The 23,887-nt window shown below is 34.0% G+C and overlaps 2 protein-coding genes across 2 annotated transcripts; both read left to right on the forward strand.

The window, feature by feature from the left end:
- The first annotated feature begins 475 nt into the window (after positions 1-475).
- Positions 476-11,946, forward strand: LOC105347395 (uncharacterized). Its single transcript, XM_066071638.1, has 12 exons — positions 476-712; positions 2,203-2,425; positions 2,682-2,799; positions 4,497-4,662; positions 4,748-4,777; positions 5,708-5,758; positions 7,289-7,444; positions 8,466-8,684; positions 9,132-9,232; positions 9,429-10,433; positions 10,989-11,247; positions 11,403-11,946. Exons 1-12 carry the CDS (start codon positions 686-688, stop codon positions 11,745-11,747), a joined length of 2,700 nt encoding a protein of 899 aa, XP_065927710.1. The 5' UTR covers positions 476-685; the 3' UTR covers positions 11,748-11,946.
- Positions 11,947-14,563: 2,617 nt separating this feature from the next.
- On the forward strand, positions 14,564-22,017 carry LOC105347385 (heat shock 70 kDa protein 12B). The gene is made up of 4 exons (XM_066071639.1): positions 14,564-15,094; positions 15,187-15,405; positions 15,556-15,709; positions 18,445-22,017. Exons 1-4 carry the CDS (start codon positions 14,720-14,722, stop codon positions 19,128-19,130), a joined length of 1,434 nt encoding a protein of 477 aa, XP_065927711.1. The 5' UTR covers positions 14,564-14,719; the 3' UTR covers positions 19,131-22,017.
- The last annotated feature ends 1,870 nt before the right edge of the window (positions 22,018-23,887 follow it).

Raw genomic sequence — 23,887 nt, forward strand, 5'->3', positions numbered from 1 at the left:
CTGAAACCGCGCATGTTATCGTATATTAGATACACATATGTATTTTAACAAGATAAAATATAATTGAGCTGACCCCAGCATTATGGAGCAAACTTGGACTTAATTAAAAAATTGTATGCTCTCTTAATGTCTCTTGATTAAAAACTTTGACAAAAATGAAATGCTATGAAAGGAGTTTTAATACAAATTAAAAGTTTCAATAAAAATTCTATGATAAACAGTTATTTTATCTGCAGTTGAAGTTTTAAGCTAAATCTGAAATTGCTTCAGGACCCTGAGGCCAGGTTTAACTTATTACAGAAATTGAATAGAAATTTGATTACTACAAAGTTAATATATATCACTTTTTGTACAGTACAGTTACATGCATGTTAATCACGAAATATACAAACAGGTACTTTGATATCAAAGGGGTGGGAGATGTGATAAAGTTAGACATTTCTGACGTATGTAAATACAGTCAGTGTATACATGAATACATTGATAACAGTATAGAAAATAACAATGGTTAGACTGACCCGATCTGTACAAGGACATGTACACGTATATCTGATCTCGTATGTAAAACCGTGCACTACAAATGTAATGGACATGTATATACCAACAGTCTAATGGGAAAAAGATCATTTAGTCAATTTCATCATCAGTCTTGACGTGGTTTTGGAGTATACATTATACATGTGATATGGCCAGCAGTGAGGATGATCCGTCAGTAAGTGATTCTATAGCGAGGTGTAGATTAGCTGCAATAATGTAGCCCTCTCCCGATTTTTTTTTTTTTTTTTTTTTTTGGGAGAGGGCTACAACTCCATAGGATCTCCGTAATGGTGCAAGTGCGGGAGTGATTCACTCCCGCAACGATTTCGTCTCAAATCGTTTATAAATGACAATAACATTTGCATTTCTTACCTGAACTCAAACGTTGTAGATGTCTATGGCATAAATTAATCCAAAAATATCAAGTATAGTCCATATATCGGTTATTTTTCGTGTATGTCAACAACGAAAGTTGAATTTGTCCACCATGTTTACCGACCTTGACCGGTTTTATTTTTGGACAGCCAATGAGAATTCAGGAGCGGATCTTGAACTGAATATAGGAATTCCCCTATTTTAAACATAATTAACGCGGTAAATATAAATTTTCCATTATATACCATTTCCTTAAATGATGTTTTAGTGATATAACGAGGTAAGATCGATTATTTACACTGACATTCACGTTATCAAGCCCATCAAAACTCCAAGCGTACATCCATAAAATCACGCGAGAACTGTCATGGCTGCTGAAAAAGACGACTGGTAAACATGCTGATGTGTTTTATCTGGTTTTGGTTTATATACGGTTAAATTGTTCAACCTGAATTAAAAAATCATTTTATCTAAAGGAAGTCAAATATAAAATAGATCTTTTCAGACCGAAGTCAGCCGCATTAAAAAATTAATTTTGCACCATTACGGAGATCCTGTGGAATTGTAGCCCTCTCCAGTAAACATCAGATATAAAAAATCGGAGAGGGCTACATTATTGCAGCTAGGTGTAGATATAACATTAACATTTTCTTGCTTATATTTATTTTATATAAATATGTAAAGTTAAAGCAATATGAGCTTCAATTTTTAGAATTTTATTTTGCTGCAAAAACCTACTAGTATGATAAGTCTGCATATAACTTAAACTTTTATGATAAATAAGGTTAGAAAAATCATTAATTTTTTTCAGAGGAAAGATTTCTCTTCTAAGGAACATATAGCAAATCAATTGTTGTACAGGACGACAATAATTTAATTTTGCTCTAGTTAAGGCTTCCTAACGGCCTTTTTCACAAAAATTTGGCGAATAGAAACTTATAAACCATGATATTTTTTGTCATTTTTGTAGAAAATAACATTTTCGTTAAAAAAAAATTCATCATGAAAATTGCAGCTCATATTGCTTTAATAGTAACGACATCCATTTTTCCAATGCGATTGTATTAATTAATTCAGAGACATAAAATAGCATATTGTAATTTATGTCTCTGGTTAATCTAACTTTTGAGAATTGCAATTACTAGTATATCTTATGTACACCAACATTTTCTTGATGGCAATTTCGAATTAACTTCTGATTGATAAGACAGCGTGTATAACTATCAATGTTTAAATTCTATTACTAGTATTATAAAAAGTCTTTTTTTAAATTCGTTTAAAAATTTTCAGACATCGCTTGATTCTATGTTTTCGGATAAGAGTTATAAGGCCTGCTATGAGTTATACAAGGACGCCGAGGAGGCGCTCGAGGAGAGCGACCTGGACATGTTGGAGAAACTGACCCTCCAGTATCACGTGATGAAGGATACCCCCGTCTCCCTCACAGAGGTTCTCCACAGAAGAATGGAGGCTCTCAAGGAAGGGAACCGCGAACTGCGAGTTTATATAGCAGGTTAGCCCCTCCTTAATTCTAAAAGAAAACCCTAATACCCACAGTGCTTGACTGTGGGACCCCATGCTCTTCCATCCCAACTAATTAAGATCCCCAGGAGTAGTTGAGTATTAAGTATCAGAGAGAGAGAGAGAGAGAGAGAGACAGACAGACAGACAGACAGACAGACAGACAAAAATATAAATATTGATTACTTTAGCTTTTTTATAATTTTTTCTTCGACCAATAATCTTAATTAAGAATGGTATAATTACAGGAGAAGTAGCGGTGGGTAAGACTACCTTTATGAACTTGTTGATGGGAGACAGTTACCTCCCCACGGATCACGGGAGCTGTACAAACGTCTTGTGTGAAGTCCACAACAACCCCTCCAGGTAAATGATTTGTCAGTTCATAAAATATTTCACAGGGGCCTGGCAGGCATAGGAACCGGTTTTCTTTAATACGTCACATATTTTGATAGACATTTTGTATCTTGACTACTGCCATTACTTACAATTGTCCTCTAACTGGACATAACTTTTAAAATAACTTATTTTAAAAAATTGTTTGCCTCTTTTATCATACCTCACTTGTCATAAAGAAACAGTCTGAGGTTGTTTTGCTTCTTATAATATAACAAAGTGTGTCTTACTTTGAAATGCTTAGCAGTTTTCTATGCTAAATACTTGAGGACACGCATAGAACTTCACCTACATGCAGGGTTGGCCGGGAAATACCAGTGCTGGGAATTACCGGTGGTAAATGCCGGTATTTCCCGTCCCGGTCAATACTACTGTTTTTCACTAATCTGGGAAATACTGGGAAATACAAATTTATAATCTTTATTTCTTTACTTGTTCCAATGCAAAACGTATGTTTATGATAAAAGATATTAACAATAAGCATCAAAAACCAATTTATCCTACTTTCCCATTTCACTGCCAGTTTATGAATCTTAAATTCACCAATCACCTATTCCCACAAACTTCTATAGCTGCTAAATCACAAATTTTAGTCCAGCTTTTTGAACTTCAAGTTTTCTGTTTTACAGATTTATAATTCAAAGCACAAAATAAACTGTTATAATTACTGTAATTGTTACAAGTAACAATTAAATAATCACACATGTTGTTATAATAAATGACACTTGACAGTTTTGTGCTCCGGTTTTGGGGAGATATATACTATGAGTGGGGCTGATTGGCTTCTTCTTAGGTGTGTTGCATACTGAGGTAGTGACACAATCAGACTTTACTTTTCACAATTTTCTTGCACCATTTTCACATTCACCAAATAACTAGAAAATGGAACTTTTGATATCATGTTTATGATAACTGTATAGGTTCACCTATACCTGACTAGTCTTAAAAACAAAATAACAATGTTGTCAATGAATAAACCATGTTTGGAGTATTCATAAGAAGATAACCAATGCATTACTGGGCAGGCAAAACTTGTTAAAATCAAAGAACATTATAAAATGTCAAAAAGCTGACAAGGTGTACTATTGTCTACATCCCTACAGATTTGAATAAGACTAATGTCTAAGTATGAAGTACCGGTACTATAATATGTAGTTGTACTTTATTTCCCAGTATTTCCCGGGAAATACCAGTAATTCCCGGGAATTACCAGTATTTCCCACCGTCCTGGGAAATATGAGTATTTCCCGCTTTTTTGCCAACCCTGCCTACATGTATTTGCTAAGCATTTCATAGGTGAAGTTCTATGCGTGTCCTCAAGTATTTAGCATAGAAAACTGCCACCATTGTATATTCATACTCAGATAAATTGACTGACGTGATTCGGTGTTGTCTGTAGCTGTATAGCCAAAATATAATTTCAGAAGAAACGGGCCAGAAAAAACATGCATGCTTTAAAGCTTTAGTTCTTCTTTAATGGACTTACGCCAAACGTAAACTCGTTAAGCATTTTTTAAAATTCCAAGTGTCTACTTAAGTAATGATATACACGCTTAAACTGTTAACGTTTAAATGTATTCAGAGCGGGAAATGTTTCCAAGATGATTGATGTATATCGCAGTAAGTAAAAAAAAATTAGATATAAAAAAAACAAACTTTCTTTCCAGAGTTGGAGTAATCTACTACGAAACTCAAGCTCCAGATAAAGTTCTTTTACCTCCAGAAAGTGATTCAGATGAATGGAAGCGTATACAGACCTGTATTAAAAGCAAAATGGACAACTCTCATACAGTCATCAAAGTCAGAATTTTTTGGCCGATCGATATTTTCAAGGTTTGGATTTAAACTGAGGTCGAGGTGTTCGTACTTGCGTTTCAAAATAACAATTTAGATTAAACGTTCCCCCTTCTTTTTCCAGAGCTATCATCAAACGGAACCAAAAGACACGGTACAAATTTTTCAAATTTAATTCTATCATTCTGAAAGACACCTTCTGTAACACCAGCAAATTGATACAACAGTTATACCGAGAACACAAAATGAATTCGTATTACTTATCATCTATGTACTTAGGTGGCACGGGACAGTTTATTTTGTACAATTCGTTGTAGCCAGGGGATGTGTGTCTTCGGAACTCTGTACCTAGAATTTCCTCAGTCCCCATTGAGCACAAATACCTTTAAATAACTTTTTATAGGGCCAGTCACCAATTTCTGATGAAAATTACCAGTCAAAACCTGTAAAATTTTCTACATACTGGATTTTATGAGATTTTGACCCTTTCATGTTTTGCTAATTTTTCATGATTTTTCAGCTTTTTAGACCCCCCCCCCAGCTAATTCCCTGCAGAGGGTTGACCTTTCATACCGTGTACATGTACACGTTGCACCATCACATGTCAGAAACTTACCAGTGTATAGTTTACAATGTCCCATCCACCTACTTTTCGTGTCGTGTCTGTCACTAGCAATTTCACTGTGTAAAGTCAACACAACAGTCATAGCGGCGGTTTCGCATTTTACTTCTGATTCTCATGTACCTAACATATCATATGGAGCCTACATATTGCATGTCAGTTTCAACAAGAGACATCCCTCTTACTAATAATAATCATTAAAAATAATTTTATGAATTTTTGCAACACTCATAAGCCTTCAAGTACAGCAACTCTCAATTTTACAAAAATATTGACGGTGCATGACACTTGAAACGTAGTTATATTTTTGAGTTTTGTTTGAATGTAATCATAAATCGTCAATAATTTGTACACATTTTTACTTCAGTCTAACATAGCTTCATGATCCTGGGCCAGGTAAACCAGATTATTCCAAAAAAAATTAAACTTTTCAAAACAAAATAATATTTACCTTTACTTAAGGGACGGTCCCCCAGTGGCAGTCTAGAGTACGGGTCAGACGAGGTCGGCATGGTAAGTTAAACTGTCTTATAACTACTAAAGACACGGAGGCGGTATCTGATTTCATTTTAAATTGTATTTGCAATTTAAATTAGAACAGAATTTGTAAAAATTCTGTACATTTATCGACGAACATTTAACTGATCGTAAATAAAATTCCCAAAAATTATTTACTATCTTTCAATTGAAAGGAAAACTTCCGATAATGTTTACAAACATGCATTCAGTTGAAATAACTTACATGTATCATAACTAACAAAGTAATATTGATTAACATTCAAATAAAATAGAAAAAAATCAATATTATTGACTAACATTCAGTTGAGAGGAAAACTAATAACAATATTGACTATCTCATGTTAAGTTTAAAAAAAACTCTAGTAGTAATATTGAAATTTAGAAGAAAACACCCAATATATTCTGTTAAAAAGAGGAAAACTCACGATTATATTGACAATGACATTCAGCTGATAAAAAAGCGTTTAATGAAACCTATGTTTAGTCAGTGTAGAGGAAACATTATTTATGAAGGAAAACTCCCAATAATATTGATCTACATTCAGTTGATACGAAAACGTCCATTAGTATTGACTAACATATTCAGTTGAAAAGCAAACTCCAAAAAATTTTACATATTCAGTTGAAAGGCAAACTCCAAAAGGTTTTAACATATTCAGTTTAAAGGCAAACTCCAAAAATTTTTACATATTCAGTTGAAAAACAATCTCCCAATATACAGTTGAAAAGAAAATGTAACGCCATAAATTATATTCAGTTTAATTGTTTTCATATATCATCATTTTATTTCACATGTTTATGTGTATGTATATACCCGTTGCTCCCGAAGAGCAACCGATGTACAGTTATTATATAATGTGACCTCATTAAGGCGGCTGCTCTTAACGAGTAACCCTATGTGTATATAAGGGTGCGAGGGTCAGAGAGAGTTAGAGTTAGAATTGTTGTTGTTGTCATAGATATAGTCAGTGCTTCTTCTTGGATTTATTTTGTGACGATATTAAATTTGGAAATAATGTAAATAAATTGTAAAATAAAACTTGGATTTTTCACTCAGGAATTATACTCAAAGGAAGGATTTATCACAGTTATATAAATTAATTATGCCGTAACCGCTCGACGGCGCTACACAAACCCCTAGTGTTAAGTTGAAAGGCAAACTCCCTATTTCAGTTGAAATGCAAATTCCCAGTATTCAGTTGAAAGGCAAAATCTCAATATTCAGTTGAAAGGCAAACTCCCAATATTAAGTTAAAAGTCAAACTCCCAATATTCAGTTGAAAGGCAAACTCCCAATATTAAGTTAAAAGTCAAATTCCCAATATTCAGTTGAAAGGCAAACTCCCAATATTAAGTTAAAAGTCAAACTCCCAATATTCGGTTGAAAGGCAAACTCCCAATATTAAGTTAAAAGTCAAACTCCCCATATTCAGTTGAAAGGCAAACTCCCAATATTAAGTTAAAAGTCAAACTCCCAATATTCAGTTGAAACGCAAACTCTTGAGAATATTGATTAACATTTAGTTGAAAGGGAAACTGCCAATAAAATTCATGGATTTTCCCGGGGTTGATCCTGACCACAAGGAACTGTTCCAACCTTATATTAAATACACCGATAGGTGCCACACGTTCATCTTTGTCATCGATGCACACAGGGACCATGGAGTACACGGACCAACAGTAAGTTAACAATATCTATACAAACATTACTCAATTAAAATTTTTTGTGTTTCTTCTTAAAAAATCTGAGTTGCGTTGTGATGATTTTTCTAACGTTTAATGTCGTTTGACTACTGAGTACCTTCACTACATAGGCTATGGTACATAGATCAAGGTGCTTGGGGGGTTTTTCCTCTTAAAAGTCATCATATACTAGAGACAATGTGTTCATGTATGTTAAAACATACATAATTCAGGCTTTGGGGCGAATTACATTATAAAGTAATGCATTACATTGCCATTACTTTGGGCATTGAATTTTAATTAATTTTCTTGAAACAATGCATTACTTTACCATTATTTTAGTAAAGTAATACATTACCATTACCATTAGGCCTTCTTTATAAAAATTTGTCAATAAGTTTTAAAAAAGAAAGCTAAAAAGATTTTTAGCAAATGTTTCACATATAATACACAGTTTAACTTTTCTACAGGTTCATGTTCACTATCAGGTTTAAATTAAATGACTTATACAAGATTAATCTTGCACTTTTTGATCATTAAAGTTTTAAGGGTTTCATCTTTTAACTGCATCCTGTCGGGTTTGAACTTCTACTGGAGCAGTGGAATCTTGGATCAAAAGATACTGTTTGGCAATCTTTATCTTACGATATGTTTAGTGTTCAGGCAATAAGAGGAAAATACACGAATCTTGTATTTTGTATCAGTCCAAACTAATGTACTTAATATAAAACACAGGTATTGAATTGAGAGAGAGAGAGAGAGAGAGAGAGAGAGAGAGAGAGAGAGAGAGAGAGAGAGAGTAATTATTTTCAAAATGGATCTAGAGACCAGTGCCATTTTTCATGTTAATGTTGATAAATACCTTTGCTTAAGTTGGTGCTAGATTTTAAGTCAATGAATGAGATATTCGTGTTTGGAAAATTGGGCTCTGTCCCACAACATTACAAACAAATCTTTATTCTTCTGAGACAAATATAGCATATAGCCTTTAATATCACACTATAACACTTCATTTTAGCTTCAGAAACTAATGACTGATATAGCAGATGCAATAGCGCTGGAAAACACTACTTTAGACCCGGAAAATGCATTATTTATTTGCACAAATTGTCCCCAAAAGCTAATGAAAGACAAGGAAAAGCTATTGGAACTGACAGAAAAGGTTCTTAACAGAATTCAAATGTGTTGGCCAATGGTGGTGAGAAATCAAATTCTCTTTTTGGATGATATGGAGCAAGTGAGTTTTATAATACAACTAACAACTTCCCTCTTTTTCGTTTTTTTTAAACATTATTTTATTCAGTATAATATATTGAATAGGATTGGGCAGCAGGCACAGCCTATTTTAGCCCTCTCCGTCTTTTTCTTTGCATAGTTGAAACCCCTTACGGAGATTGGCATAGTGTTTTCAAAAATATTAAATAAGAGCACTGCCAGAACAGACAGAATGTAGCAATTTTATTAGCGTGTGTTATAAAATCAATGTCCTTTCCATATGTTCATTGGGTCCCGAATGTTCATGTAAAGAGTTCATCCATATAGATGGCACTGTTGCTAATAATTAAAGATTCCAATATCTCTCTCTCTCTCTCTCTCTCTCTCTCTCTCTCTCTCTCTCTCTCTCTGACCCTGTCTATGTCTCTCCTCGTGAAAGGGAAAAAAAACTTTTCATGTCTTTTTCCAGATTAGCAAATCACCAGATAGATCCAGTCTGATGAATTTGCAGAAGGGTCTGGTAAATTTTCTTGTGAAATCCGAACGTCTGCTACTTGAGGAACACTGCATGTAATAACTGTCTTATGCCATAATATATTATACCATATTTCCAATTTTTAATATAACAGTAAGCAGTAAGTAAAAATGAGACACCCTATATTACATGTTTAAAAAGGCCTTGAAAAAGAAGACATTCCCAAAATGAGTTTTGAGAAGGTTAAACGGAAAAGCCTTATTTCAAATTGTTACGTTGACTCAATTGTAGGTGGTTGATGGGATTACTAGAATGCACCTCTGCTTACCTAAAATTTGGAAATAAGTGGAAATCTTTAGAAGACGTCACCCGCGTTGATACAAGAACACGAGAACTCATCGAGGGCTTGATTCGTTTTCATGACGATCTTACAAGCAACTCCAGTACAATACAGGAAATTGAAGACATTCAAAAACAATATGAAGATAGAATACGCAGATATTTAGACCACGAAATAACATTGAAAGAACTGACAATATCTGATGTTTCTTTATTAGGCGACCGTATAGGACGAGGGCTAAATAGCTTTCAGGAAGCTTGTGATAAGGAAATTGAAATAGTAATAGAAAAACTCAGAGATAACATTCAAAACACACTCCTGTATGGGGGAATAAAAAAAATCGAAGATAATACTGAGAATGACTCTCTATTTTTGAAAATGCTCAGTGTTTCTTTAATGGCGGTTTTCCTATGGCCAATTGGGTTGAGTGTAGCTGCGATTGCCATTTTTGAATTTGTCAAATCTATCAAAGAACATGACGTCATTTCCAAGGAAACTCTGATAAAAAAGGTTGTGGCAACAATAAAAGAAAACATAAAAGCTAAACTAACCAAAATTCTGATAGAGGTAAACCGACAACGACGCGACCTTGTGGAGATCCTCGACCAAAACAAGAAAAACAAGCTTTTGACAACACGTAGCGACAAAACGGACGTGTCGCAAAGATTCGATGACATTGCAAGACGTCTCTGGGACGTATATGTCGGTCAAGTCATGGAACATGACTTCTCACAAGAAGAAATTACAGTATACTACGAAAAGAGTCATTCCGGTAAACCTGTATATGATGCAGAAATAAAATCTCGGAAGAACGAATATTTTGTGGTGAAAGAGGTCCAGACCATACTGAGAGGTCGAAGTAGTAGAGACTTTGCAGGGAGAGAGAGCGAGAAAGATATGGATAATAACTCAATCCTATATGATTCTTCGATATTCCGGGAAAGATATATTCTACGGTATGATCGATTACTACAGAATATACTGTTTTCTAAAAGCATAAAACTTTCAAAGTATGGAACATACTAGTATCTTAACAAAAGAACTTAGTGAACAATATACATGTTTGTTGTTTGGGTTTTTTTCTGTCACATGTACCTATCGTTCATTGACTGTTTGTTGACTGTTTTCTTTCTCTATAAACCCAAATATTTTGACAAAAACTAGTACAAAGAAATTTTAAGTATTTTCTAATTCAAAACGAAACCCCCATACCAAGGGATATAAATGTAATTTAGACGTAACGAAATAGGATGTAGTGTTGAAAAAAATCTTCTTGGGAAAAGATAACAAGAAATCACATAAACAATCGCATAAACATCCTTTCACAAAGTGGAAATGAATAATTACAAACCATGACTAACGGGTACCTAGGAATGGGTTCAAGTGAAGTCCAAAGTAGCAGGAAAAACCTAATTGAATTTGTTCCATAACTATGCATTTAACACAGAAATATGCAGCACAATATTTAACATGAAAAGATTCATTTTAATTTAACATAATTTATTTTTTAGGCATTTGTCAATGAAGAAGGCGGATGAAGATCATAGATACTTTGTTCAATACGAGGGATCTGCGGGACGTGTAGATAATAATCACTACTATTTACAACTCATCATGAAAAAATACAAACATAGCCTGCGATGGATCGTTATAAATGAAAAGTTAACCGACGGAAAGAAAGCAAAATATGCTAAAGCAGCCGCACGAGGGCTGCGCTTTGTCCATAAACACCGAGTAATGCACCGAGATGTGAAACTTTCAAACTATTTGGTAAGTCAGATGAGTATCTTGATGTATTTGATCTGTGATATTATAATGACGGCCTAACATATTAAACTTAAACCAAGCTAAGAATAAAAATTGTCGTGATCAAACTCCCAGTAGATGAAAAGTTTGGTTTCTTAGTTTCATTTTTTCTTTCCAAGGTCGATGATGACGATAATGTTGTAATCTGTGACGTAGGCCATTCTAAACACACGGACGGTGTTCAGACAATTCGTGGCAGAGGGACTCTCCTGTATCTAGCTCCGGAACTTCGAGACTTCTCGCATCCACACTCTACAGCATCTGATATTTACTCCTTTGGATTGATGTTGTGGGAGCTGTATCATGGAAAACTTATAGAAAATGTAATATTTATTGACCAACGCGTATTGAAAAAAACTGAAGACAAGTTGGATATATTGGTTAGGAAGTGTCTAAATAAAAACGCCCAGCAAAGACCAAGCATCGGAGATATAGTTGTGCGACTAGACAATATATTTCCTTGAATATTTAGCTATAATTTACGTTTTGTAATACACCAGTTTTTGGACAGTATGATGGCAGTACAAGTAAATGAACAAAAAATATCTTAGCAAGTCAATGTCTATATTTTAAATGACATAAGAAGTAAAATACTATCTTTCAAATGCGACAATGATTAAGAAATATGAAAATACTGATAAAACTTGTTGTTTTCTGGCTGCCTTTTTTTTTTTTTTTTTTTTTTTTTACAAAAACTGGATTAAAATTTTTTTTTCGACATGCATATTATCTATGAAGCCTAAAGAAAACAAATTGTTCAAACATTATTTCTATGGAAGAATAAAATATTTATATATGGGTATGGCCAACTCAAGAAAATATTTCGTGGAGGATTACACCTCCAATGCAAATATACTCTGAGCAGTGGTTGCTGGGGGCATATGTTGCCAGGTTAACAATAGATATTAAAAATTAAAAACTCATGGAGGAATGGAACAGATTATTCATATAGTTTATGTAAAACTTTGGGAAATGTATATATGTTGTGAAAATGAAAAACTCAATAAAAAAAAATAACAAAAGAAATAAATTATTTTTTATGTTTGAGTTATACCAATGACAAACTGCCTCAAATATTTCACTTACTTTTTTCAGCTTGTTACCATAGCAACGGTTCTCATCTTTATCCATAATCATAAAGGTGGCTAAAAAAAATCAAGATTTGAATTTTTGAAATTTTAAATTCAATGAGTAAATCATATTTTGAGTTTTTGATTAAGTTACCATGGAAATCACTTTGCGTTTCTCTAAAAATGTTTTTTTCCCTAAAAAATGTCAACGTTTAATTGGAAATCCTCAGTTATTTACTTTATTTACAATATGTTCTCAATTAAGCATTAAATGATATTTTGACATATTTACCTTCTGTTATAATATGGCAATGGGACTACACAACAACAACTAAATGATTTTTAATAGGTTTTTTTAACTAATCAAAGTGAATGAAACTGTAAAATATGAAGAAAATTAGTCACCATATGTGGTCATCGAATGTTAATTTTTATATAGAATCGATCACAAATGATATGAGGATTCGAATACCGGTATTTTAATGTAAATGTTAAAAATAAAATGAATTATCTTGTTTCTAATGTTTCTTTAAATGCAATTTTGAGTGCAATTTAATTATCATAATTTAAACAAAATCTATGTAATAAGCCCCTGAAGTTGATGTGCATTCTCATAATTTCGAAAAAAGTAGTATGGATTCATGCTGCATATAATTACATTATCACATGTCATATTTAAGAGTACCTGCAGGTCTGTAGCTCCCGCTCTGAATAAATTTGGATGGAGCTACAGGTCGGTTTGCGGGTTTAAGAGAAAATCTGAGGCAAGCAAATTAAGTGATGATATAACAAGTAAAGTGCCCGAATAATTTAATGTTAGTTTATTTTTCACAGAAGTTGTGTGGAAATAGGGTTAATCAACCCAAAACTAGTGCAATATTTTGTGCGTCGTAAATTGCAACTTTTTTAACACGAACTGAACTGTAGATCCCATTATGCAGGATCACATTTTTTCATGTTATGGTTAAATTTGATGCGAATCTTGGATAAATTCTACAAAAGAAACTTTAAATAACTTCAAACAGTGGGATGGGGTTTGCAAAGATTTTGATATATAAAGGAAAATAACTTAATATTAGTATAATTGTTTTGAACGGATTTTGCTTGTATAGATGATATATTGTGATACTTAGTTATATTAAAACGATTAAACAAGATTGTGTTTTCCTAAAGGCTATTATAGAAGGAATTAAATACTAGTAGATTATGACGCTGAAATGGCTCCTCCCTATTTCGACAGCATTTAGCTGTTTTAATATTACAAGATTAAAGTACAAATAATATTACATTATACTGTGAAATCATAAGATTTCGTGGTGGATCAATTTTCGTGGAATTCGTGGGTACCTCTCACCCACGAATTAACATCCTCCACGAATAAATAAATTAGGACCGTAAAGTCATATTACCTTTTGTGAATATCAGAGAATACACGAAATTACGTCCCCATGAACCTGTAAAATTGAAGCAATCCACGATTGGCCCCCATGGATTTTAATGATTCCACAGTATTACTAGTATTATATTTACATTTTCCAGTGTCTTTGCCTGTGATAACACTACGTATCGATTTTGTACTATATAACCTATACTTCAAATGACGCCAAATTGAGACGCCAGTGGGGTTTGCTGATTTATATTTAAATATTTAATCGTACGATGGTTTAAAATTATATAAATATAAGTAATAATGAATCATTCTTTGAATATTATGAGGTGATAATTTCGGTTGAGGCGTGATCAAATCCAATGAAGACCGAAGGGCATAATTATCACTTCATAATACTCAAAGAATGGTTCCTTATTCCTTAAGTGCTTCACAAAAACTATTTATCATCACATTAACATCTATCCTCTGATATTTGTAGAATTTTATAATTTTGCTCTTGATGTAAATGAAAAAAAAACCCTGTACGTATGGAACAGCTATTGTAGATTTTAACATCCTGCTGTTTAAGGAAAAAATTCATTTCTAGAAGGACTTATCTACTACGTTAATAAACATTTCCGTAAATTAGATATGATAGTAACATAACAAATTCATAATAGTGTGATATTTCATAAACGATCTAAATAACTTTCAAGGTTACATCACACTTACATACACAACTTTTCTTTAGGTAGCTATTTCAAGTAATTGATATCCTCTATTATAAAATGTACAGTCTTCCTTGGCAAATTATCAATTCCAACGCGTAATTTACTTTGTATGTATGAAATAATACTATGAAATCGACCTGGTCTGAAATGAAAAGAGTATTACATATTTTAAAATGAAAGTGAAGCCTTTGCTAAAGGTATTGTGACTATTGACTTACTAGTAACTCAGGACTATATATATATATTTCCAGATCGATTAATGAAACATGGAAATGACGGAAAGGATTAGCATGAAAGGTAACAAACCAAATGATACATGTCCATCTGACAAGAGACCTGATGTACCCGACAACAACATGTTGTTCGTATGTGCTATTGAGCTAGGGCTGATGTATTCTGGTTATGCGTATTCCACAAGGGTCGATCCAAAGGATATATTCTGCCCTCACTGGAATTCATTAACTGCAGGTATGACCCACCTGATTCCCACTGTAATTCTTCTGGACGAGAAACAGAATTTCTTGGGTTTTGGTTATGAAGCTGAAGAAAAGTACTTAGCGTTAGATGCCGAGGAAAAGAGGAGCTATTACTTCTTCCAACGATTTCAAATGAACTTGTATGATAAACTTCGATCAGGAGAAGTATGATATCATACAAAATTTGCATTTCAATTATGTAACTTACTAAAGAGTATATATGTACACTGTATTTAAAATTTGGGTTTTTTTTTCAGAGACTGTCTTCTGATACAAAGGTTTTCGATGTCAAAGGAAAAGATTTACCTGCTGTAAATATTCTTTCAAATGCCATTAAATACCTAAAATATCACATGCTAAATGAACACAAAACTTGGCAAACCACAATAGAAGAAGGAGATATTTTTTGGGTGTTGACCGTTCCAGCAATGTGGGGTGATCCTGGAAAACAATTAATGATACAAGCTGCTGAGAGGGTAATATCAATGAAATGAAATTTATTCTTCTTTCAATTTCTGATTTTCCTTGTCATTTAAAGGGGTTTCTGACTCCTAAAAACATATATAAACTGGAAATACATACATATTTTAAACATTCTTTGGGTCCTATTTTTCTCTCTTTTTCAGGCTGGAATGGACAACAAACGTTTAGCGATCATATTGGATCCAAAAGCCGCATTCATCTACTGCAAAGACTTGCCTGTGAAGAAATTTGATAAAGAGTATGATAGTGTTGACATGTTTTCTCTTGGACAGAGATGTCTTCTTTTGAACGCTGGGGGTAAGAGTCAAACACCAACTCTTTAAAGTATTCAATGTATAACGACCACATTTTGTGCCTATTACATGGATGGTCCGATAGTCTTAAGAATGATATGAAATTGAAGCTGTTGTCAAGTAAAAATGCCGGTACTTCAACAAAGGAATTTTCATAATTTTGATTATTGCCCAATTAAATTGCACTTTGATTTTTACAATGAATGCTATCGGCAACTGATGTTGTATTAAGATATTGTGAAAAGTAAGTTAACATTCATACAAATCTCATTTTGAATATATGCATAGACTTTCTCTTTATTTAAATATGAAATAATTTTTTAAAAAATTAGATATTTTGACCAAATTTAAATCTTCTTCTTTTCATCAACAGAACACAACTCTTATAAAAAAAAAGTTTGAGGTTCAAAATGACCGGCTTCTTATATGTTGTCAGTCAACTGAGTTTGGTTCATTTTACTTTCATTGTCATCTAGCAATACATATCTAACTGATTTAAAATGATTTAAAATTGTTCAATTATTCATTTAATACCTTAAGATTAAAAGGCGTTAAATTGTGTCGTTACATAGGCTAGGTGCAGGAAAACGTTTCCGAATTTTTTGAATGAATGAATGAATGTGCACTCTTACTGGTCCCCCAATGGATGGAATATCATTATTTAAATAGTCATATAAACGCTTTGTCCCTAGACGTTTATGTCGCTGGGTGCCCTGGTTGTCGGTCCCAGTCATATCTTCCTCCCTGATCACATTGTGGGTTGAATCCCCGATGCACACTACATTGATGTCCTTCGCATTCTGGCGACATCCATGTCTAGCGTTTGTTAGAATGCTAATGGCTCCATATCCTGTTCTATTTCTTCCTATTTCTTCCCGTAGCGCCTTGTCACACGAGGTATTCTTCTCATCTTGCACAGCCTATGCATATTGGGAAATGAGTTCCTTCTCATCTCTAAGTTGTTGCAGATAGAATCCCATCCCTTTTTTATGCCTGTCAACTTGGCTGAAGTAGGCCCGTACTGAGTGATGCGTGCATCCATCGTGTTGGCGAGAAACGTTCAATTTGGTACGAATGGGGAACTGGTCTATGAACTCAATATCCGTATAAACATTTTAAGCTGTAGACGCCCACAGTACCAACCATGAAAGTCTTATCATGACGACAAGTCAGTCTCTCTGCACATTGTTCACTATGTTTATACACCGAATCCAGAGGGAAACCTCTGTCGTCCTCCGGAGTCCTGGGTGGTTGAGCTGCATGAGACGACTCGCCTCCTTCACTTCGGATCAACGCATCCAATGCTCTGGTTATAACATCCGAATTGTTAACACATTCTCTTCTTTCCCTGTAAATGTCTTTGATCATCTTCATCTCCTCTTTAGTCATAAAATTCACGGAATCATCTCCTGGGAGTTCCAGCTTGAATGCATTTGCACGTTTACGGGCACTTTCTGGGGTTTTTGGTGTCTTCGGAGTGGTTGATAAAACTTCCATAGTTCAAATAAAGATTGAATAAATATGTCGTGTAACCGCTATGAAATCTGCAATAGGAGTGGATGGTATACATACAGTGACATATAAAGGATACGATTGTGTGATATACTGTTTTGATAGCAATTAAAAATTGGGGTGTATGCGGTGGTTGGATGTTTTGATAACATTAAATCGTATGCGTAAGGGTAGAAGGAGGGGGTGTATGTTCATGGTGCATTACTTTCGTAATAATATAATCATAATATGAATCAGTTCACTATGTATCTGAATTGAGTGTTATGATGTGTTTGGAAACGTTAGCCATTATTAATTATGAAGCATTTGAAAATCAAATTGCTACGTAAATACATGTAATGATATTTCCAGCTCTAGACACGTGGATGCCTCTCCAATGTAGAGCCTTGTTTTTTCGGGGGGGGGGGGGGGGGTTGTTTTTTAATATTTCTTTTTAATTTTGATTTTTTAACAGTGATGCGTGTCATTATAGAGTCAGGTTCTTTACTGCCACATAAGCCCCATACAGGTTTGGGTACCATGACGGGACTTGACGTATGACACAATCAGGCATAATGTCTCTCTTGAAGCCATTCGACTGCCAGACATACACTTTTCTTCAAGATTCCCTGCTGACTGCGGTCAATTTTCTTGCTATATAACGAGCGTCATCCCACATCCCGCGATGTCTAGGCATGGTCCAAAATTTTCTATATAGCTTTATCCTGTTCTGGTTATTTTTTCTGGACGGTGCATGGTTGATTTCAGGCCGCCACCATAACTGCTGAAGAGTTTCTTCTATACGCACGATCGGCAGAGGCAGTCTGGACATTCCGGTTTGTCTACAGTTCCCTCTATGACCGGTCTATGCGAAACTTATTTAGCAAGTTTATCGATATTTATTCATATTATATTTTATTATATAAATATTTATTTCATATTTATTTCATTTAATTTGATTAGTTATCATTTACGTTGAATTCACGGTCGAATACGCGGTGAACATTAAAGGACAAAAAGAAATTGCTCGGGCGCAACGAGCGTCAGCCGCCGTATACACATCTCTGCCGAACGAATGTCATTCCCTTTTTTTACCCAAATACAATGCCTGAGTTCGCTTGCTTGATAGGTGTGACCAGATTAGGTAAATTGTAAGGCGGTACTTATATTCATCGGTTTTTAAGGACAATTGATTTTATCGTATATTTCTTGTCTTTCGATTATTATAACCATGTTTTATTTGCAAAGATGGAACCATTGATTTGACAGCTTTCGAAGTGAAGCCCGAAGAGGAACTACACGTATTGATTCATGCTAGCTGGAAAGACTGCAGTGGTATTATTGTGAACACGACTTTTATACAATTGATGATTGATATTGTTGGGGAGGAGTTTATTGATTCGTATTGTCAAAATAACACTGCTGATTATCTTGATTTGTTACGGCTATTTGAAAGGAAGAGATACGAAAAAGTAGATGAGGACATTAAAATGGGAAAAGTAAATTTGAAAGTCCCGCCGACCTTTGTGATAAAATACAAAGAAAAAACGGGTAAAGATATCTCTCAAAGAGTTAAAGAGACCCAATTCGCAAAATCGTTGAAATGGACTAAAGACAAAATGCGAATAGACAAAGACTTGTTTCAAAGTTTTTTCAATCCTTCGTGTGAAAAGATTGTATATAATGTTAAACAAACTCTGTCTAAACCAGAAGTTAAAGGATCCAAAGTAATTTTGATGGTGGGTTGCTTTTCGGAATCAACAATTCTACAACATGCTGTTAAAGAGGCCTTTCCAGAATGCATAGTAGCGGTTCCGCATAAGGCGAGACTAGCTGTCCTCAAAGGTGCCGTGTTGTTCGGACATAACCTTTTATCCAACAACGACAGACCAGTAATAGAAGCTGAGTTTTTGCGCCAGAACACAACTAACTAGATATCAAAACATATTTAACAGACCATCGCCTTTGCCTGGCTGTATATGACTACTATATGGTATTATATTGCCCTAAATAATGTACTTTACATATATTCATCATTTTCAATTTTACAGCAATTTGTAGAATTTGTTTTGATTAGGTTTAGTTTGGCCATATTGTTTATCCAAGGACAAGCATTTCAATGAGTATATGTATTATATTTTATTGTTATTGGCCTTGCGTTTACGTATTTAGAAGTAACTTTTATTTATTTGCATATTTTTACTTTTTATTAATCTTATTTTTATCTCTTTATTCATTTATTTATATGTGTTTATGCGGATAATTATTTTTTTTTATTGCAAATTAAATAATGTTCAAGCCCTGACATGCCTACATTTGTTTCCTTATATAACGCTCTCTATAAGCTCATGTAGTTTATCTTTATAAAAGTAAACGAGCACATTGCTTTAAACATGATCATATTTTTGAGGTTGTGAAACGGAACAAAAAAAAAGCAAACAGTTTTTATGAGCAAATATATGAATTAATGATTTACTCGATTAACTCTGCCACTGCCAATTAACACAGGGACACGAAACATATACATTGTTTCTCTTCATTGTATCACTTATTATTCAGTAGATCAGTTCTGGTGTTATTTAATATAAATCAAATTGATCAGTTCAATTAACTTGGGATTTTTGGTACAGACTGAGGTGTTTAGAGTCCAATATTAAACGTGGTAAGTTATGCAACTAGAAAACATCACTGGAAGTTGAAATTGTTAAATTCCAGTAAAACTACTTTGTATGCCACTTAATATATACTACAATATAGCATCACATATTCATGAAAATATATGTTAATTAACTTTAGACCTTTAAAATGACCTTTAAAATGATTTATCTGCTTATCTTTCTTTTCAATGATGACTGAAACAAAAAATATGTATGAAAGTTAAACAAATAATTAACTGTACAACTACATGAACGTATTTTTAGCTCTGCTGAAAGCAGAGTCTTGGCTGTAGGCAGCTAAATCGCCAATGTTACTATAAATAGCACAGCTTCAAAAGTAAACAAAAAACCAAACAGCGTCAAAGTAAAACTTTCCTCTATACCAAATAGTTACACAAAGAGTCACGTTTTGTCAAAAGTGTTGGCATTTTTGTTTCTTTGTTTTAAATACGAGAAAATTGTCTATCTTTTTAGTTTTCTTATTAATAACGTGTTTTAAAAACAAGACTATGCAATTTGGACACATACAATGCGCATGAATTTCAATGAACTACTTTGCTGCGCGTTAAAGAAATGGGAATTGAATATATAACGCTTGTTGCAAAATTCAAGGTAGCAACTGTTGAACTTTTTGCTACTAGACAGACACATTTTTTGTTTGTAGCCGCTTTCAAAATTTGGTCGCTCTCTGACGCTTTGCCGACATTAAAAGCATGAGAGAGAGAGAGAGAGAGAGAGAGAGAGAGAGAGAGAGAGAGAGAGATTTCAGTCTTTTCTACACAATATGCATAAAGACACACCAAAAGAGCCCGGCTTTCAGTACTTTGATTTGTTAAGCCATCGTACATACACTTCGGTTTCGACGCAATTACCAATGTTTACTAGTATATGGTTGTACACTTATCTACCAGTACCTTCACAGGTATGTAAGATGTACATATTTAAAATGTGTGTATAGAAAAGAGAAATGCGTCGTCATCAAACACTTGTGGATTTAAAACGTAAACATATTAAATATCGGCATCGACATATTTGCTCAGATTAAATGATGTTACGTAAAACGATGCAAATTGTTATTTTCAGGCGTTTAATACATTCATACAATTTTTTGAAAATGTTAGAACGCACGCAAGTTTTTTTTTTGTCAAGCAACCTTATGATAATTTTTAACTACATTTAGTTTGATGGAACTCTTTATTTGATTTGACCACGCCACGGCCAAAATTATCACGTCATAATACTTGGAAATTATTCTTTATTCCTTAATTATTTCGCCATTTTTTCGGGTTTTGTGTGGAAAAGGCACTGTACAAAACCGTTTTAAACAGCTTTTACAAATATGTTCAATGTGTTCAACTTGGTATTATTGATAAAATTTGATGTGAATTAATTCAGTGTGTGTACAACTTAAGCATACATGGAACAATGCAAGCAAAAGCAGCCTAGATATGTGTTCGTTGAAGGACTGCCGCTGATGGCCTGAATTCATTAAAAAAAACACGCGGTCCTAATCTATCTAATCTCTCAACATAAGTATATATCATGTGATTTGTCATGCAATATTTATTCAACCTAAAAACATTCAAGCATATCATGTCATTCGTAACTCTGTATACCTTAGGCAGCTGATTCAAGATTGTTTCATCCAATATTAAAGGATTTACTTTCTTTCCCGCCAAGGGATCAGTTCCAAATTGTGGATTCTTTTGAAGCTATAGCTGAGTCATCCGGTTTAAAGCAAGAACAGGTACCACATATTTAAAACGAAAGGAAAGTTTTTGATTGATATGAGTGTTGATATTTCAGACACTTTACTTATGTCAACAACACGAACTATATAAGTAATAATACAGTATGTGGACTTTTTAAAGTAATGCTCCCGCTTATCTTTCAAAATACGAAGTGAGAACTGACAATATGTGGGGAAAACCTGGCAGTGAAAGCAACAAACCGTCTGACAACAGACCAGGTGTAGAGCAAGACAACGACACATTGTGTGTTTGTGCCTTGCACTTTGGAAAAACGTATTCTACGTATGCGTACTCCACAAGGAACGATCCAAATGATATAATTTGCCCTCACTGGAACTCATCCAGGATATCAACGTTCCTCATTAACCACATAGTTCCTACTACGATGCTCTTGGACGAGAAACAGAAGCTCATTGCTTCTTGAACGCCGGTGGTAAGAGTCAAATAACAACCTCCTAGGATTAAGAAATGTTAAAAATGCTGATTTAGAAAAGCTAAAAATAACTCTAGAATCTATTAAGACACATGGTTAAATATTTATGATTCCTTTTTTCACTATTAATTATTTTCTAAATGTATAAATGAAACCATTGACACGTCAGTTCTCAAAGTAACTCCTGAAGGGAAAGTAAACGTTTTACGTCGAGCAAGCTGGGAAGACTGTGGTGGTGCAGTGGTGGACAATGCCTCCAAACAGATGCTTATTGATATAGTTGGAGAGAAATTCATGGATTCATTTCGCCAAAATAACACTGCTGATTACATTGATATATTCAGCGCTTTTAAAAGGAAAAAGAGAGAAAAAATTGGTGATTATTTTATACATCGAAAGATAAATTTGGTCATTTCACCATGCTTTTTTAGAAAAAATACAATGAAGAAATGGGAACAGATGTCTCCAAAAGAACTTTGGAGACTCGATACGCAAAATCATTGAAATGGTTTGGAGACAAAATGCGAAAAGATATAGACTTATTTCGGAGTTTCTTCCATCCTGCGAATGAAACATTAGTTAATTGTATCCGAGATATTTTGTCGAAACCGGAAGCAATAGGAACCAAAGTAATTTTAATGGTTGGTGGTTTTCGGAATGTCAAATAGTGCAAGAAGCTATCCGAAAGGCCTTCCCAGAATGTCGAGTAGTGGTTCCGCATGAGGCGGGACTAGCTATACTCAAAGGCGCCGTATTGTTCGGTCATAGCGTTATATCTGACGACGACAACACGCCGCTATTAGAAGAGGGTGACAACAGGCTAGTTGTCGCTTTAGACAACAACAAAATTTATAACACAACAGAAGACAGGAGATCGTATGCTGCAACAGACAGACTATCTGGAAGATGTACTATATTATAAACGCCAGGCATTTGTATAATCATATCATTCAATTGCCATCCTATTGATTTTTTTACAGGGTTGCATAGAGTAAATACCCTAGATTTTACACACACACACACACACACTCACACACTCTAAAGGGGGACATAAAAATTTAGAGAGAATTGAATTGTTACATTATTATCGTATTTTGATTATGGACACGATTTTTTTTGTCAAATGTTAAAAGTTTTGGGGATTTTGTATCAATGTTTCTAAACATTTTGTGACTATGTTTTTATTAACTTATATGAACTTATATTTGGATTAATTATACAGATGTTTATACAAAATGATGTTTATTATCAATCAATGATGATAAAACTACAGAAAACATATTGGTGTTTACAACGGCGTGGGAGGAGTACGAATACTTTGATTTATTTTCTATTATAAGCTGACCTGTACACAATAAAATACTGATCAATTGTATTAAATCGGTATGATTTTTTTTTTAATCAAGATATATTCTTGCACCTACAACAGCCAACAAGTTATATAATGATATTATATTCATGACAAACTTTAACATGCTACCCTGTCTTAATGTTACGAAATAAAATTTGCTTAATTTAGCTAATTACTATTTCGTTAATTTTAAACATGATATGGGAAAGGTTGGAGCACATGGGATTCAAAGAGTCTCATCCACTTGGCACCACGGAAACCGGGAAAATGCACCGGCCTTATGCGCCTTTATGGCACGAAGAAGGTTTAACATTTGATATAAGGAAAGATTGTACTTATCGAGAAAGACAATGAGGTAAGGTAACTTAATGGCAATTGGCCTAAGAACTAATGATAACAGGCTATTATAGTTGAAAATAATGTACCTAATTAGGGTTGTCTAGACCCCATTGAACAACCTGATAAAAGAGTACGAGATTGTTTTATCGATTTAGATCAT

Source organism: Magallana gigas, chromosome 9 (genome assembly GCF_963853765.1).
Source record: "Magallana gigas chromosome 9, xbMagGiga1.1, whole genome shotgun sequence".
NCBI lineage: Eukaryota > Metazoa > Mollusca > Bivalvia > Ostreida > Ostreidae > Magallana > Magallana gigas.

Coding starts and splice junctions, on each gene's coding strand:
- LOC105347395 (XM_066071638.1), top strand. CDS start 686: ATGGCCAGCAGTGAGGATGATCCGTCA. Junction 5,759..7,288: donor GGTCAGACGAGGTCGGCATG/GTAAGTTAAACT, acceptor ATTAACATTTAG/TTGAAAGGGAAACTGCCAAT. Junction 10,434..10,988: donor CGGGAAAGATATATTCTACG/GTATGATCGATT, acceptor TTTATTTTTTAG/GCATTTGTCAATGAAGAAGG.
- LOC105347385 (XM_066071639.1), top strand. CDS start 14,720: ATGGAAATGACGGAAAGGATTAGCATGAAAGGTAACAAACCAAATGAT. Junction 15,406..15,555: donor TGATACAAGCTGCTGAGAGG/GTAATATCAATG, acceptor TCTCTTTTTCAG/GCTGGAATGGACAACAAACG. Junction 15,710..18,444: donor TCTTCTTTTGAACGCTGGGG/GTAAGAGTCAAA, acceptor TTATTTGCAAAG/ATGGAACCATTGATTTGACA.